General features: G+C 46.5%; 1 protein-coding gene across 2 annotated transcripts in view; it reads right to left on the bottom strand.

Moving 5' to 3' along the window:
- Positions 1 to 19,191, bottom strand: part of FANCM (FA complementation group M) — an 861,212-nt gene that overhangs the window by 421,453 nt on the left and 420,568 nt on the right. For both annotated transcript variants that reach the window (XM_086937264.1, XM_086937265.1), the window contains one exon: positions 8,830 to 8,928. In XM_086937264.1, the coding sequence (XP_086793390.1) occupies positions 8,830 to 8,928 (99 nt within the window). The remainder of the gene's footprint in view (positions 1 to 8,829; positions 8,929 to 19,191) is intronic.

Genomic DNA, 19,191 nt, shown 5'->3' with positions numbered 1-19,191 from the left:
GACCAACGGGAGACGCCAGACATACTGGAATACCTGGAGGCGGTGGAAGTGCCTCAACTGTCAGAGGAGAACAGGGACAGTCTAGAAACCGACCTTTCACTCGAAGAAATAAGTCAGGCTATAACCAGGCTGAAACCCGATAAAACACTGGGACCAAATGGCCTACCGGCGGAATTTTTTTAAGCTGGGATCAGACTTGCTGGCCCCATACATCCTGTCTCTTTTTAAGGGCACGTTGAAGGAGGGGACCCTTCCCCCAGATCTGCGTAGGGCACCATTGGCCCCATATACAAAGCTGGGAAGCCGCCAATGGACTGCGCCTCATACCGTCCTATTTCCCTCCTAAATCTAGAAGCAAAGATCCTAGCGACGGTCCTGTCCCTGCGTATGAGACAGGTCATCACTGAGGTGATAGACATGGATCAAACGGGTTTCATGCCCGGAAGGGCGACCCGGATGAACCAGCGCAGAACCCATAATTGGATGATGGAGGCGATATCTCGCGAGCAACCCCATCTCCTCCTTCACTAGACGCCGAAAAGGCGTTTGACGTGGTCCACGGGCCGATTCTTGAGGCCACACTGACGAGATTTGGATTTGGGCCAGAGTTTAGGAAATGGGTGCGCCTGCTATACACGGGCCTAGTGGCGCACGTGAGGGTGAACGGTCGGCTGTCCCGGGAGCTCCCAATACAGAGGGGAACCCGACAGGGTTGCCCACTCTCCCCGCTCCTCTTCGCTCTCAATATTGAAGTGATAGCTTGTGTGGTGCGGCGACGTCCGGACATACGAGGATTTCGTCTGTCGGCGGCAGAGGAAAAAATTTCACTGTATGCAGATGACATACTTCTATACGTTACTGACCCCGAATTTACCCTCCCCGCTCTTTTTAAGGCATTGAGCACGTACGGCACGTACTCCGGATACACCATCAATTGGCACAAATCGGTTATATTCAGTCCCAAGTCGGGATACAATTGGCCCCACACCCTACAGGTAGCAACCCATGGCTTTCGGTACCTGGGGTCTACTTAACACCAGTCAAACAATGGTCGTATAAGGAAAATATACACCGTATCCTTCTATCCTTTAAGGAGGACGCCCAACGCTGGAAGACACTTCCCCTAACCATACTAGGCCGAGCGGCCATGTTCAAAATGATCAAGCTCCCGAAAATCCTATACGCTCTCCAAAATGAGTATTTCCCCTTCGCGCAGCAGGTATTCCAAGCAATCAATGAGGAACTGCGGTCTCTATTGTGGTTAGGCAAACAGCCCATAGTTGCCCTCACTACGCTGTGCCGCAATCAGTACAATGGGGGAATGGGGGAATATCGCTTCCAGACATGGAGGCGTACTATCGAGCAACGCATCTCACCCCAATTTCAGATTGGCTTCACGCAGAAGCAACTCACCCCACCTATAGGCTAGAAAGATATAAAATGGGGAAGCATACTCCACTGTATTACCTGCATGGGGGAAAGACGCGCACGGGATTGCCTCCGGCCACCCAGGCGACTATTGCACTGTGGCACAGTGCGCACAGGACCATGGGTTGGTACCATACACCCACGAGACAGACCACACTATGGCACTGCACGTGGCTGCGCGAGTTGCATAAACTGCGCGGCTTTCAAGCATGGGACAACCTGGGCATATCCACCCTGGGGGATGTAATGACAGCCACCTCCCTCAAAACGTTTCAAACGCTACAATCAGATTTCGGACTCAGCACCACACAACACTATAAGTACCTACAATTGAAACACGCTTGGAATGCAGAAGGCCCCTTCCCCTCCCCTTTGCAAGAATATGCGCCGCTAGAGGGACGTTTGTTGCAGGAACACCTACAAGAACAGGCAGTGTCATACACCTATAGAACCCTGATTAATAATGCCCCGGACTGCTTGACAAAATTGAGGGAGACCTGGGAAAGTAATGTGGGAACCTTTGACACCACGGACTGGGAATCGGCACTTATGCATCCCCGGGAAGTAGCAATCAAGTCCAGTCTCAGACTTATACAATATAAAATCCTCCATCCGATTTACTACAGGGCCCGGCTGCACAGGATGGGTAGAGCGAGGGACCCGTGTTGTTTAAGATGTGGACATGAGCGAGGAGACTTCTATCATACTATATGGGACTGCCCCCAGATTCAGACATACTGGGAGAAGGTGACGATGGAATTGGGAAAGGTACTGAACACAACCCTGCCACTAGACCCAAAATTTATCCTTCTAGGTATACCGGGGGATGTGGATCTGGGTCGTCCCCACTTCATCTTCACAGCCCTGGCCCTAGTGGTAGCTAAAAGAGACGTTGCCAGGAAGTGGGGCTCTGAACAGGGACCACAAATAGAGGAGTGGAAGACGGGGATGGACTTATACATGGCAGCGGAGAGGATCACGTATAAAGCTAGGGGCTGCCCCAAAAAAAATAAAAAAAGTGTGGGGTAAATGGAGAACGTACTACGGCATAGATGGGGAGACAGACCACCAGTCGCAGGGAGATGGACAGGCGCCGTGAGAACATGGGGCGGGATGGAGACAAGTCTTACTAACCGGCGAGAGGGATGGCGGGACCAAGACACGAATGAGGTACCAAGTGAGACGTGAAGGGGTAATGATAGACAATCATTAAATGGAACTCCTATTGTATGGTGGGCGTCGGATGGTGATGTAATGTACTCAGCGCAATTGACAGACTTTAATGCATGCCTTGATTGTTTATGGTTTGTTATGCACGCTGCAGAAAAAAATCAATAAAAATATTTATTTTTTTCAAAAAGAATGTGATTTAGAGAAGTAGACTTACAGCATGAAGTCCTGCAGGCAACATGTTGCGTCCTGTAGACTTGAAAATCAATAGAGTAGCATCTGGTGAAGGTATGGACAGATACCTATGTCAATGCCTGACAAATATCCAGAACACAATCATCCAAAGCGGAACATGTAGTTGCAGCTTTTGCCTTTGTAGAATGAGGGCTAAGGTCCACAGAAGGATCGTCTTTGACCAAGGTATCACACAGGACAATCCTTTTTTCTCACCAGCAAAGTCCCAAAATAGCTGACAATCAGTGCAACAGTCCTCGATGCTTTTGATAAAGGAGTGAAGGGCGCAATTCCTCTTTAGATGGATGAGGTGGAGTGGGGATAAGAACAAAGTGAGTGTGATGAATTGCCCCATATGGGAAGGCAAACCACCAAACTGTGTACCCTACTTATTTACTTTTGTCGCAGGGAGCTGGGGTGACCAGTCTCAACACAACAGTAAAAAATTACCCTGGGACATCATATCGTTTTTTTAAGTGGGTTAAATAATCCCATCAAAGAGAGCACAAAAAACAATTGGGAACAGTTATATATAATACATGTATACACACCATGTTTTATTATATATAATCCACTGTTAATATATTAACCTAATACACAGGAAAATTGTCTATGTACCCAAGATAAATAAAACAACACACCAAACACCTCCCCTTTAAAAAAACATAAATACCACAGTGTCACAAGTATAAAAATAACAAATACAACCAGACAGAGACATTAGGAGGGGGGAGATCGAGGGCAAGCAGAAGTCTATGCAGAATTGGGGGAAGTCACTCTTCTCTGATTTGCTCATCAACACATTAAATAGTGATTGTATTTGCCCTACAGAGCTCCAGAATGAATTATTTTTGCTGATCTGGTTTTTGTTGGCCTTAGTACTCTGTGCACTTCACCACTTCTAAACAGTACTACAGTGAGTGTGCTCTATCCTTTCAACATGGGAAAATTGGCATGCACCCAACTGGTACATTTAATTTACTTGTATGTCACTAGTAAAGTGGTACTACAGGCACTCAGGGCCTGTAAATTAAAAGCTACTGGTGGGCCTGCAGCACTGATTGTGCCACCCGCTTAAGTAGCCCTTTAAACATGTCTCAGGCCTGCCATTGTAGCCTGTTTTTGCAGCTTTAAACTGCCATTTTGATCTGGCAAAATAAACCTTTTACCAGGTCTCAACCTTCCCGTTTTAATACATATAGGTTACCCCTTCAGTAGACCCTAAACAGTCCAGAGGGCAGGGTGCTGTGTACTTAAAAAGTAGGAGATGTGCATCACCACTTACACTTAAATAGACTGTCCTGCATCTACACAAATGACTGCATCCCCCTGCAGTTAGTCTGGAGCCAGGACATGGGAGAAAGGATGTCTGGGGACTTCAAAGGGAAACCTCCAAAAGCTTCTCTTCCACTTCAAAGGCACAAATGGATATAAATAATAAACCTCAGACACCAACTCTTCAGTACACTTATGTACCTGTGGACACTCTGCAAGAAACGAGGACTGCAATGCTAGTGCAAGGATTGCCACTCTGCTGGCCTGCTTCTCTAAAGGAACTGCTGCTACCCTGCTGTGCTGTCCTGCTGCCCTCCTGCCTGGGGATGAAGGACCTGACCTGCAATTTCCTCTTGAACCCAGGACATCAGAATGACTTTAAGGGCTAGTCTGCTGGCCTCCTGATCTGAGTCCCATGAACACAAAAGGCTCCCCAACATACTGCACCAGCCCCTGGACCCAGCTGCAGCGACTTCCTGTCCCCAAAGTGGTGCCTCTCTGGTCCTGGACCCTGTGTGTGGCTCATGGGGGCTGAAATCACGCTTTTGGGCTCTTTGCGACAGCGAATGGGCCCATTCACACCAAGACATCAATGATTGCAGAACAAATCAACACAAAGCTCCATCAGTCTTAATATTGGCAGCAATGACCACTCACGGTGACCGCCAATGCAAAACTCCTGCAATGCCCTTAACCCCAGACGGTTCTTCACGCTTTAACAACAGCCTAATGTGAACGGTCTCCCTGCAGCTCTCTTCAATGCAAACGGGACTCTTGGCAGGAACTTGAAAAGGTAAACTTCAGCAGATCCAACATGGTGACTGTATACGACCTGTGATCCATCACTGTCAGCCTGAAAGTGTGACTTTGACCCAGTCCAGCGTGACCAGATTCCTAGAGTTGGCGCTTTGTGCTTTTTGGTGCTATATTCACTAAATTCTTTAAAACTTCATATCAAGATATCCAGCATATTTCCAGGTCAAGCCAGTCCCTTCCACCCTGTTCCTGTGGCTTGTCACCAGGGTCTCCCTCCTTTAGCAACTGCATCATAGCCGCTCTCTCTGGCTTGTTGTATCCCCTGGAGTCCTGATGATGATGATCCCACCATTTTTATTGGGATTGAACTTGCTGTACTGGGCCGTCCTGTTCATGTGTTTGTTAATACAATTGTTAAACAATGCCAAATACTGGAATTACCTTACTCTTTGCCTCCAAATATCATCCTCCCTCCTGGAATTCAGAAAGGGACTCATGACCTGGCCCATCGACTGATCTCATCAAGGGCTTAGTCTCTAGATACCCTTGTGGGTATTTAGCCATGCTCTACAAATCTGTAGCCTTCTTGATCATGATTTATCACTTGAGTGTATCACCTATAAAGAGAGCACCAAGCATGTTTATTTTGCATTAATATTCACTGTGCCACTATGTGTCTTACATTTTTTTTCATAAATTCCTTTGAATACATTTTATTTGCTATTTGGTTTTCGTCTGAAGTATTGTTACTAGGAACCAGTGTGTTTTTGTTATAGTTATTACCCCAGGTCCTTAGTGATCCTTGGGTCTCCCTTGTTGAAATATTATTAACTCTGGCATCGAGTTAAAGGTGTCTGGATCAGAGTGCAAGATCTGCCTGGCCACATCCTGGCAATCCTGAACTGTTTGAGAAAAGGAGTAACAAAGGTCTTATAGCAGCATGGGCAAACCATCATGCACCATATGTGGAAACAGCTGGGCAAGAAGCATTCAATTAACATAATGCCAAACAGCAGATGAGAAAACTTTCTTTGTGGTGGTGGAGTGTGACATGGGCCAAACTCCAGGCTGCTGCCAAAACTGGATCCATAACAGACATCCTCACTGGAGATGACAACTGCACCAGTTTATCATCATCAGAGGAGACCTGTGAAGAAGAGTTAAGGCACAGCTGGTGCTGGAGCAGGTGGATTGCACACAGGGTCTAATGGCACAGGGGGAAAGCCTGCTGGCAGAAGTTTGAATAGTGGCTGGAGTGCATACGAGAGAGGAGAAGGAGTAAAGTTCATGATTTGCACCATGGCCTCCTTAGAGGCTGGTAATTGCTGCAGAGTCAAAGACAGGTGTGGCAACTTGGCACGCACTGGCGTCAAGAGATGCCACTGGAACCAAAAAGGAAGACAAAGACAGAATCTGGTTCAACAAACATTAAGCTTGTCGTTTCTCCCTGGGAAAGCATCTGCACATAGAAGACATAGTCTTGTGCTTCTTATGCCTTTTCTTTGCCGTTGACTTACCTGAAGAGGTAGGTATTAATCGATTCCCACCTTGATTTATTCTGTTCAGCAATGTAAGTTACTACAGGTGCCATCAGGTAGCATTTGGTTTAAGTTTTAGAGTCGTGTAGACGAGTCATCACAGGAAAACATTGTGTGGATCGGTTGCAGACATCTATTTGTGACATGTTTAACAAAGTTTTAAGCTTGTGGTCTTCGGGGGCAAAAACCCAGCACACTGCCACAGGTTGTGTAAAACAAAACTTCTGTTTAAAAACAAAATAGGAAGGAAGCCCTGTATTTGTGTTGAAAGGAACAGTAAAAGAGGAAGTGAAGTCAGTATACAGGGATGGAGCCTCTATGTGGCTCTGTGCCCTGTACGGATGTGGAACAAAGCTGTGAAGGTGCCAATGGCGCTACCTGCTGCTGCGCATAAGCTATTACAAGAGCTTCCCGATCCAGTTTGGGCTTCGGGACAGTCTCAAGGTGAAGAATCTGCAATTAGAAGTCTCTATCCGAAAACGTAGCTTGTCGCAGGAGGCCCTCAGTCTCTCCGGAACATAGGACTCGTGAAATGTGTTATAACTAAGGCTCCCTGTTTTCAGTTTTTACTGATTTTTACAGATAAATTCAGTCAGAAAACTTTCATTTTCTTGCCTGTATTTATTTTTAAATGTGGATAAAAACGGAAATTAGGTTGCTTTTTGAGTAACTCTAAATACTGTCTGCCAAGACTGCCAAACCAATAGATGGGTTGATCGATAGATAAGGGGGTTAAAAAATAAAGGAATTTTAGTAAAGAGGCTTCAACAACAGTAGATTTGCACAAGGTTGATACTGAAATGTGCATATTTTCATATAAGTACACTAATTTATTTTCTGCAGGTGTTCATAGCACTGAAACTTGGCAGACATTCAAGCATGAGTGCATATTTATCGGTTAAATATATGTGAAAATATACTAATTTCAGCTGAATTTCTATACAAAACCCAAAATAAATATGGATAAATACAGATAAAATGAGCACAAAAAAAATATGAATAAATACAGACGGAAAAGGCAAAAAAATAAATACCAAAAAAACCGGGAGCCCTAGTTATAACTGAATCCACCAATAATCTGCTGAGAGAAAAAGGCGAATTTACAGAGTTCGGCTGCGTGGATTGTTTGTTAATTCCATTGTTGATAGAGTGCATGGGGTCTCAATGATCAGCATCCAGCAATATGGAGATGGCATGGTTTTATTTGGGAGTCCCACCCATATTAAGAGCAGGCTGTACCTGAAGCCCCGGCTGGGAGCGGTTCAGCGCTGAATGTTATTCGCCTTGTTCTCCGTGTGCTGCTCTTCAGGGCACCCAGCAAACTCTAGATAACAAGGCACTAGAATTCGGTGTAATCACTTGCTAAGCTTTGACGGTTCATATGGCTCCTAAAAACGAAAACATCGTGGAAACCCAGCTGTCACAAACAAGAATTGTGTAAGTTAATATCTGTTGCATAAAAAGTGACGACACTCAGTCTTAGCTGATGACGGTGGGAAACAATTGCCATTACATATTTTTAGACCTATGTAATAACTGGCTTGCCCTCACTGCAGACAGACATCAGGAACGAAATTTAAGTGGCAGCAAATAAATGCACTCATGTTTTCACAATAGACTGGTATAGTAAAGTCGGTCTGAAAAGAAAAGAATATAGACCTAGTGGCAAGGTGGGAAGTAATAATACAAAAACACGATCGGCCGAAAAGTCCAGCATATTCAGAAATATCTTGTTACCAAGCTTTAAACCCATTAAAACAGCCTCCACAGGGATGTGCAAAGTAATTACCTTCATTTTGCGGTCACCCTGTAATGCGTTTTCCATTTTTTTTACAATTTCCAGCAGTAAGAGCGAGAGGCTTTTGGAAACCAAATTACCCATGTCTCAATCAAGAATGGTCCTCGCTGTTATGCTTCCCTTAGTGCTCGATCATTTGGGCATCACTTCATAGAACATTTAATAGTTGTAGATTTAAAAATAAATGTGTAAATGGAGTGCTTCTGTCTGGCACACTGTCTGCTGTAAGCGCAGCCCCATCTTCGCATACTGCTCCTCTGGGACAACTTTGCCAGTATGATGAACAGAACTTCGTTTCTCTTATATCCGTATACCTGAATTGCATTCATTTTCTGTTCATCTCTGAATTTTGCTTTTACTTTGTGTGTCCTTCATTTAATTTTACTTTGTATTTCTAATTGCTGCCAACTTGGTAATTACATGATTTATGTACGTCTTACTGGAGGCTGGGTCTGGGCATTTGTTGTGCATTATAAGAAATAAGCAATCAAAACAATTCAATACTTATTGTTGTATCAAAGCCGGCAGGACCATTGAAAAAGAACCCCATCTCCAGCATGAACATTCAGTACTATGGAACAAGTGCAAGCGAAGACCAGCACAGGTGGCCAGGTGTCTGCGGAAACCCACCTTCACTCCTCTTCCACGACTTGAAATGCTGCAGCACAACTTCTTCCAACTTCTTTAACTTTGGATGGCTATAAATAAAAGGCGGTTGCGGTCCAGGCCCTGTAAATGCATGATGGCAGACAATATATTAGACATCCGCTGGCATACTAGATAACCATGTGAGTTCAGGTAGTTAACTTTCTTTCAATTTCTTGTATACTGAACTTTAATTAGATTCGCTACAGTTTACATACTTCAAAAATACCTAAAGCGAACTTATCTGGGTAGTCAGAGCAGTCCTCTGGGCCTATACACAGCAACTCACAGCAAAATGTACTAAACAACGAATTCTCTGGGTGGCGGGGATGCACAAACATCAATCACTTGACGAGATTACCAACAAAACAGCTAAATAGGAACAAGTATTGACAAGCATTTACAATATAATGGTCTCGGCATAATTAAAGGTAGAGCTATTGGCATTGCTTATGACTTTTTTTTTTTAAATCATAAATAAATAGCATTGTCATTTAAATTGCCAATAGCTTAATCGTTAAATAAATGGCATTGTCATTTACAATGCCAATAGCTTAATCGCTCGCATATGCATGACCTATTACATTTACACCCACACAGAGCCACACACAGAGCCACCCACACAGAGTCATTCACATAGAGCCACCCACACACACAGAGCCACCTACACAGAGCCACCCTCACACACACAGAGCCACCTACACAGAGCCACCCTCACACAGACAGAGCCACCCACACATAGAGCCACCTACAAAAAAAAGCTATCCACAGAGCCACACACTCAGAGCCCCCCACACACACAAAGAGCCTCACACACAGAGCCCCCCCACACACACAGTCCCACACACACACACAGAGCCCCCCACACCCACAGAGCCCCCCACACACACAGAGCCCCCCCCACACACACACATGGGCCCCCCACACACACAGAGCCCCCCCACACACACACACATACAAAGCCACACACACACACACAGACAGTGCCACACACACACGCAGACAGAGCCACACAAAGACACAGACAGAGCCACACACACACACACACAGACAGAGCCACACACACACACACACAGACAGAGCCACACACACACACACACACACAGACAGTGCCACACACACACGCAGACAGAGCCACACGCAGACAGAGCCACACACAGACAGAGCCACACACACACACAGCCACACACACACACAGAGCCCCACACACACACAGAGCCACACACACACAGACAGAGACACACACACACAGACAGAGCCACACACACACACAGACAGAGCCACACACACACACAGACAGAGCCACACACACACACAGACAGAGCCACACACACACACACAGCGCCACACGCACACACACACAGCACCACACAGACAGTGCCACACAAACACAGACAGCGCCACACACACACAGACAGAACTATACACACACAGACAGAGCCACACACATTCCACTACAAGGCCATCACAGTTTCAGAACTGAGCCCTGAGGCTTTCACAGTCTGCAGAAATTGATTCATTACAATATGATTGAAAGGCTGGCTACCTGATAGCGTGCTCAGGGTAGCCGGTTGGGCACAACAGCCCCCTCTTTGTCATACTGTCCAAATGACAGAGAGAGCAGTCATTGGCAAAGTGTCTGTTCCTGTCTCACCAGAGCTCAGACCCATGTTTCTATTATGCATCAGGCCCTTTCTTGCTGTCCTCTCTCCGTGACCTCAGACTGACCCACATTTTGGAAAGGCATATCCATGCTGACCGCCTGCAGCTACTTCTACTCCCTCGCTCAACCCCAGCCGGAAGAAAATGGCACTCGAGGGCTGTGTGGTTACTACAACTTGTGAATCTACTAATCTACAGACACAAGTTATTGTTGGGACCACCTCTCCCAGCCTGACTCACTCACACAAGAGACACGAAACTGACACTTGCGAGAGAGGCCACGAACTGAATGAGCACATTCCCATCAGAATGAAAAAGGGATGATATGCGCTGGTGGGCAGTGTGAGGAGGCTTGCACTGTCATGGAAGAAGCAGAACAACAGGAAGCACACAATCTAGGCATCTGTCTCCTCCCGGGGAGAGGTAAATGGATTAGGCAAAGCCACAAAGGCACGGGACGTCCCCTCAGAAAAGTGAGGTGACGTAATCTTTCGCTCCCATAACTCCTCTCCTTGTAATAAATGGCATTGTGACGGAGTCTCGATTATTATTGTTTGCGTATTTTGGAATTCGGTCTTTTTTTTATCAAACAACATCGTCTTGCTGTGCTCTCTGGCACTCGGCCCAAGGTGGTGACTGCGGGTAGCGTCATGGTACAGGTGCAAAGAGGGAACGGTGAGCCCCTCCCGGGACTGCTTACAACTCACCCTCTTCAAAGAGCGCAGGGGGCTCTTCATGGCCAGTGGGGTAGCAAGGGGGTCACGGGCCCTGGCACCAGCAAGGAAAGGGGTACTCCCTGCCCTCGGATGGGCTGCAAATCATAGTCATAAGTTGGGTACAGTAGCAGTGGGGCACAGTGCCACAGACACTGCTGCGCTACAGAAAGCACTATGTCCCAGACAGTCAGTGCTTCTAAGAGGTCGGTGGGCTGGGGCAGAGTCAAGTGCATTGATGAACTGCACATGGCGGGTACCACCTGCTGTCTGCAAGTCCCCGCAGCCCTAGCAACCCCTACTGTTCGTCCCCGTACCAAGAAGGTCAGACAGAGAGCCCTGGGAGAGCTCCTGTCTGAAGTCCAGTGCTGGCAGTGGACCCAGGAAAACTTTTGAATGAAAACCCTGCTGTTCCTTTCTGATACTCCTTCTGGAATGTCACTTACGCCCCCAAACCCCCCCCCGACATGACCTCTAATCCCCCCAACCCCTCCAAAACCATGCCTGGTTACCCACTTGTCACCTTGGTGCCAGCATGACACCCCTTGTAACTCTACCGAGCACGGTCAGCTGGAACAAAACGGGTCCAACCCCAAATGTGGCGGTGGGGGTGTCTTGCGCTCCCCCGACCCCCTCCGCGTCGCGAGTCTCCGCCCAAAATGTAAAGTTCTATAAACATAGCTGCAGTCTCTGAAATGAAGAAACAATCCCACAGTTGGATTCAACTCAGCACCCCCCACCCCGCCTCCGCCTCCTCCTGGCTGGAGCTGGATTAGCGCACAGTGGCGGCTGCAGAAAAGCTTGGGCGCACTGTCTGCACTTCTCAGTGGCTGCGCAGCTCTCCCCACCAACACAGCTCACCTCGCCTCAACATAGCACCTACCAGGGGACCCCTCCAGGACTACAGCCACCCACAAATGGCATTGGACACCCGACTGGCAAACAGACGTCATGAAGACACTAAAACCTCGCCAAATAATTGGAACAGCACCCAGCATTAAAATGAAGGTTCTCTGCAGTGTAGCGTAGAACTAGTTCCTCACTAAACCAAACATCCGCACAGCTCATTGGTCAACTATCATTAGACAGTGAGGTAGATCTTTGGTGATAGAACGACATAGGGCCTTCCTTACCATTCAGGACCACTACCGTCGATTTATTAAACTCCTGAACACAGAACTAGCAAGAATAGATTTATAATTGGACACCAATCAGTTCAAGGTGCCTGGCACGACGATCGAATAATTTAAGATACGGCTTCTCACTCATCTGCTCAGACTCAGTCTGCCCTTTCTCCCTTCACACTTTGCTTACCTCATAACGCTGTAACGTAATTACAAGAAAACGTGCAGTGCTTTACGTGTAAATCAGAAGACAAGGAGCCAAAAACGGTATAACATGAAAAAACCTGCACCTATTATCAGCATACGAAGCCCAGGGAAAGGAATAAAAGGTTGAAAAGATGGCCGACAACTTGCTTTGGTTTCTCATGTAAAATCCTTAACGACTGCTACTGAAGAAAAGAAAATACATAACAGAAGGAGCATTGTAGGCAAGTCGCTGCTCTACAATCTGCCAGCTACTGAAGGAAACGTCTCAACTGCATCGAGTAGAAGAGGCGCCCTTGAAAGCAGTGAGTTGAGTGCAGGGAAAAAGAGGACATCTTACTGTTTCTGAGAAAGTCACAGGCAGAACTTGAGACGTTCGGAGGAGGGCAAGAACAAATCAAAGGGAAAATGCTCACTGCACTTTCCCCAGCTGCAGCGTTGAGCCGGAGGAGCGAGGAGGTCAGCAGCAGTCCCACGAGGAGAGCCCCCAGGACACCCCCTGGCAGCGGCCATGAACCCGACCACGTTTCTCCGAGGCGAGGCAGAAATTCTGGGATTCGGGGGCGTGTTTTTTAGGTTTGAGTGACTGAAGACGTCACAGATAGAAAGAACCTAAAAAACACGCCCGAATCCGAAAAAGACGGGGCTTGGACCGAGTGACGCCTCTCTCGTCCAATGGCTGGCCAGCATTTACTAGGCCAGCCAATGGAGAAGAGGGGCGGGTTCCAAGCCCCCTCTAAGAAACATTAAATCTTCGGGCTCCGCCCACACTGCTTACGCAGTGCGACGGAGTCCTAGACCTAAAAAAACAATATGAGTGGCATGCGTATGCTTTGGTGGAGTTTTATAAACCACACTACTACCGAAAGGCCTCTTGGTACTAACAGGATCGAAACTCTTACAACTGAATACTTAGTTACTCTGGAATATGACTAAGAATATTGGGCAGAGAAAACCACAGAGCAAGTCAGAACTGGCATGGACAGATCTCCGATTCTGTCCTTTAGGTAAGAGTGCAATTATTAGATCACCTCAGGGTACGACCCAGAATGTGCCTTCTCAGTGTTTGACCCAGATATATATGGAGTGAACTGTACAACTATTTGTGAACCAAGTCAAACTCTTTAAAAGTAGTGTCCGGGGGAGGAGCCAAGATGGTGGTCAAGTAGGCGCGGAACTGCAGAGTTTCCATGAGGAGAAACCGCTCTGAAGGCTTTCCCGTCAGATCCCATTGGTGGATGGCAGTCTCTGACAGTGCTTAATTTGAGCCAGTAGTTTTAGGTGAGACCCACCTGCACTCATTTTTGGGACAGGCATTTATTTTTCCACATCCAGAGCAAGGCAGAAAAAAACACAAAAGGAGTAAATGAAAGACAAAAAACGTTGACAAATACAGAAAGCATGGATGAAAAAGAACCTGGAAAAGTGACAAAGAGGCAGGGAGTGACCAGTGGCGGAATAAAGAGGCAATAGGTGGAATAGGGACTATATAGCCTTGGTATTGGGTAGCGCCTGGTGCAGGGCTCCTGAGCGAAACCTTAAGCTCTGGCACTTGGCACCGGGCACGTATTTTACAAACAAGCACCTGTCTCTGGAGAACTTGGCAGCAACCAGTAAGGGAGACACCGACTGCTGAAAGAACTGCACGGTGCGACTGAAGGCAACATGGTGGACGAGGCAGCTCAGAAACTTTGAGGGGTGTGGGGAGCTCTGGCAAACAGTTGTCATTAAAGAGGTGGAGGCCTGGCTGCTGTGCGGACTGACTCAATATGTTGATAACCTGACTGATTGAGCAAACTAAGGGCACTGAGCTCTGCCTGAGAGACAAAGGGAGGCCCCTAAGGGAGAAGTATGGTGAAGGTAAATTGAGAGCAGGAACAAGCGTCTGGCCTACAGTGATGTTGGATCAATGTGTGATCTTGGCAAATTGACAAGCCTGCCCAAAAAATGTATAATTGCCACAAGGGACAAAGAGGGTTTAGTTTCTCTGGAGCTATAGAATTATTACGAGGTTGTACACATGCAGGTGCTCCAAGGATAGACAGCCACGAAAAAAACAAAAAATGGGTATTCATTGGACCTACTGATAGCGGGTAAATCTCTAGGAGATTGGCTATAGTTAGGTGGTATCCAAGACTCAACAATGTTTACAACAGCACCACTGCAGGTATCCTGAGGAGGATACAGGCCCTCATAACTAGCAAATTAAGGCTGACTGCATACCTCTCACCATTCACGCCTCTTCGTCGCATCCCAGATTTCATATCGCCGCTATAGATCCAGGCATTTTAGAGGTGAAGGAAGGAGGAATGCCCTTAAGCGCGAGATATGGAGTGAGAAGTGTGGCTCACTGGTTAGAAGCGGCTGACCCTGAAGCAGAGATCAGGCCCGGGACCAGGGTTCAATTCCCGACGTGGCAGGGTCTTGGACTTAATGTCCGCGGACTCGATAATTCTCTCGCCTCGGCGCCTACTCTAATCATGGGTCCCACGCTGCAATTCTGGTCAATAGCTTGCTTAATCTCCACAATGGCCCCTACAACGCTGGGATGCCTGGCTTCACCTTGGGGGTGCCCAGGAGGGGCATCTCACAGGGAGAGCCAGGAAGGGTTCCACAGCGTTATACAGCGCCGGGACGCCCTGTTGCTGGGGCAGCTGTGCGCTTTACAAGTATACTACATTTACATATGTTTGCAAGAGATTAAATAAATTCCTTTCAACAGTGTAAACCAGAGTTCAATCTTATGGAGAGGCACACGTTGATATACACTCAGATATGAAACTGGGAAACTCCTTCTACTGATCTAAAGCCCCTAAGAACAGACTCCGTCTTATGTAGGCCCAACTCAATCTTGACCAATGTAGGCCGCCATCTTCTCACTCTTAAACAATGGAAGAAACCAACTTGAACCGATATACGCCGACTCATTCTCATGTCTGCTATTAGACGCTGATGACGTCATATCGTATCTTTCTAAAAACTCAAAGCGTCAAGTCACCCAATATATGACATAGATAAAATATATGATGTGACATGTGTCTGGGTCAAATGTCTATTCTTCTTCGTGTCATGGTTAAACTAGAACACATACAGACATATAACTAAAATAGTAGCCTGAATTGACGTCCTTTCACCCTATATGTTCCAATGGAAACATCTGGCTGCATACCTTGATGCTCATACTCTATGTCAGACATTCCTAAACCTTCCGAAACCTATGTCAGAAATTCCAATTTCTGATAAGAATTTTTATATAAGGACTACCACTTGGCCACTCATCAGGGAAGGACCCAGATTATCGCCAGCGATTCTGCCAAAGACGGTCTCACCTACTGCCAGTACACTTCGCACTTCACAGATAGTACATCCCACCTGAAGCTGATAAAGCAGAGTACCGGAGAAAGACCAATCTACTGCTACCCAAACGCAATACTATTATGTCAACTACACATTGAATAGCGTCTTGTGGGGCTACAATAACCTTTAACGTTGATCACTAGTTTGGTTCATGCAATCATTGACACCACTAGGGCTTAATGATAAATTCGAACTGGGATGCTTTCTTTGAGATCGTACTGTACTATCCATAGTCATGTTTGCTGCATGTACCGATTGGGTTTATTTCCTTTTTCAGTCAGCTTTCACTTGCCTGTATCTACATTGTGTGTCTTTATAATCATTGTACTATTGTCTCTTTTTGTTTATATTCACATTATGCATATCGGCTGTATCCCATGATCTCATACCCATGAGTTGCTATGTAGCATTGAGTTTTACATCTGTACCTTTGCAACCTATAGTGCTGGACCTCCCCTGATTTGACATGATTATCTTTGCACTACTGTCAAACTCTTCCCCTTTCATATTCATCACTCATATTCACCACTCTAAGATGGCCGCCATTCTTCCTCGATTCCGGCGCTGTCCGTCCTCTATGTTTATTCCATTATCTACAGCCAGTTTCCTCTCTGCTTGTTTCCGTCTTGGTGACACTTTCGACGGTTGCCGACACTTCACTTGGATTTTCTAAACTCTGGAAGACGCTTCACATTGGTGAGTGGACTCTATTCAGCACTTATTCTGTTTGAATTCGCATATATTTCAATCACTCCGCCACATAGTATCCTCTGTTTGTATTACAGGACGCTATTTTCTTCAATCTTCACTTCGCGTCCCGCTAATTTATCTTAGCGCCTTGTAAGTCCTAACCCCCCGACACATGTTTCACTGGTGTTCACTTGTATCACCTTCATTTCCTGACAACATTTGGTCTCCTTATTGCAGTCTTTTTCAATAGCACGCCTTTCAGTGGCTCATCTTCGTGTAACTGCCGGGTGCAGTGAGCGTTCTGCTCGTATCGGTAAGATCAATCGAATTTCCTCTCGCCTTCACCAGTTGGCTTTTGAACACCCGCGATCTGGCCTTATGCTTTCCCCGTCACTTCTTTTTTATCTCACTAATTTTTTATCTCTTTTTGCCCTCTCCTTCCTCTGGTGGTGACTAGATGCCTTTTCACTTATCAAGTAGGCCTCAGTCGAAGGGACAAATCCCCAAAACCAACCTAGATTTGTCGGACCGCCCTAGTAGTAATACCACCAAACATACCAAGCTGCCTGATACTGTGGCTATGGGTAATAAAGACAGTTCCAAAAGTGGCAACCCTGTATCTAATGGTTCCCAACCCTCACCAAGCAGTTCAAAACCCCGTCTTGGCGTTTCTGTTAGGGGTAACAAAGACCGTTCCAAAATTAATAACACTGTATTGAATAGCTCCCAACCACTATCAAGTATTCCAATATCCCGTCCTGCTGCTCCTGCCACTAGCCTGCCTAACACCCTCCCGATGAAGGCACCCCATAGGATACCTCCTATGAATCTCATCCCAGATTCCTATCCTTTCGTGGCTGTCCTCACTAATGTACCACCTTTGTTGGCCGGGCAAAGAGAATCCTTCCAGATGCTAAAAAATAAGGTAATGCACTGGATGAAGGCAAATAGACCACTGCCCGGGGAAGTGGACGGGCTGATTATTGGAGTGAGAAGGACAGACTGGATAGGTTGTACTCTTAAGAACGTGGGGGGGGGGGGGGAGTGTATACTTGTTAATTTTCAAGATCCTAGGGTGGCACGTCTGATTACGAAGCAAAATTGGGGCATAAGCAGTGGTGGAATTGGTGTTGTCGATCTCACATTCTTTTATCCAAGACCAACAGGTGTTCAATTTGGTATGACCAGTGAATCAAGTTGCTGTAACAATTTCCCCTCCCCAGGGTTTGTTCCTTTCACTGTACCCTTACAAAGGGGCAATTTTTATAATGGACCAATATATAATCGTTTTGAAGTAATGAAAGATCCAGGGTGGGTCCATTGACCAAATTCTGATTATTGCCCGAACAATAGGGAAGGTATGACCCGTCGGGATATATGTGGGATGCCTGTGTTAACTGTTTTGTCTAAAAATGTGGAATCAAATGAAATGAGAACTGGTTGGGAGACTGTGATTTTGGAGGAAACTTGTGGGGAGTGTATTCCAATTTCTGGGGCCTCTGAAAATGAAGAACTAATTACACTTAGCACTGTTGGCACCCAGGAGGTTGATCACAACATAGAGGATATCAGCCGAGAGAGGGAGGGGCATGACGGAATTTTAGCAAACTACTCTGGGATGTCCTGCGTAGGAGCAGTACCCACGGACGGCCCCAGTCTAGGGACGTTTTTTTCATGGAACATCGCGGGGTTGAGTAGCAAGCTGATGTCCCAAAACTGGATTAATTTCGTCAACGGCTTTGAAGTCTGTCTATTCCAGGAGACATGGGCTTGCGACCCTATATTTCTTCCTGGCTATTTAAATTTTTTAATTTCGGCCAGTAGAGGTTCTAGGGGCCGACCAATGGGAAGCCTAACTATTTGGGTAAGGCAATGTCTTCAGATAACAATCAAAGTGGTGGATCTGGGTTGCAAAGACATCCAAATGCTAAGAATAACCTCAGGAAAGTGGGGAGGGATATATATAACATCTATGCCAGGGGCAGTACCACTGGGAGTTCACCCATTCTAGAGGTCTTGTCCACTTTTTTGGAATCGCAGTCCCTGGGTAACAAAGTTGTAGTAGCTGGTGACCTAAATAGGACTTTCGAACCATTGGATAGTTCGGACGATCCCCTAGGGCAAGAATAGGATATACAATGGGGTGTTCCGACTTTAAATCTGGCTCCTGTTAAGCGGTGGACGAAAGATATATTACAACTGAACGCCATTTGCTTGGAACATGGGTTGAGAGCCCTAAATGGGAGGACGAAGGGCGATAGGGAAGGTGCCTGTACATTCGACAATGGTCATAACCGAAGTCGGATAGACTATGTCCTTTGCAGCCTTAATTTGTGGCAGTTGGTATTTGACATGAAAATCGAGGGTAGATTGGAAAGTGACCACAATCCCCTCTGTGTGATCCATGATTGGTGGATGGCCATATCAGGGAACCCTCAATCAAGCGACGGTCCAATGCCTACTATGGCCAATGACATGCGCAGACTCAATTGGCCGACTGTACTGGCGAATGCAGAGTCTATGGACTTTATAAGTTCTGAGGTGGATACTGCAATCGCTGCTATGGAGGCTGCAAACTCCGTAACCCCAGGTTCAAG

Source organism: Lissotriton vulgaris, chromosome 9 (assembly GCF_964263255.1).
Source record: "Lissotriton vulgaris chromosome 9, aLisVul1.2, whole genome shotgun sequence".
Lineage (NCBI taxonomy): Eukaryota > Metazoa > Chordata > Amphibia > Caudata > Salamandridae > Lissotriton > Lissotriton vulgaris.
Note: the sequence above shows the minus strand (reverse complement) of the source record. Positions and strands in the feature narration are given on the sequence as shown.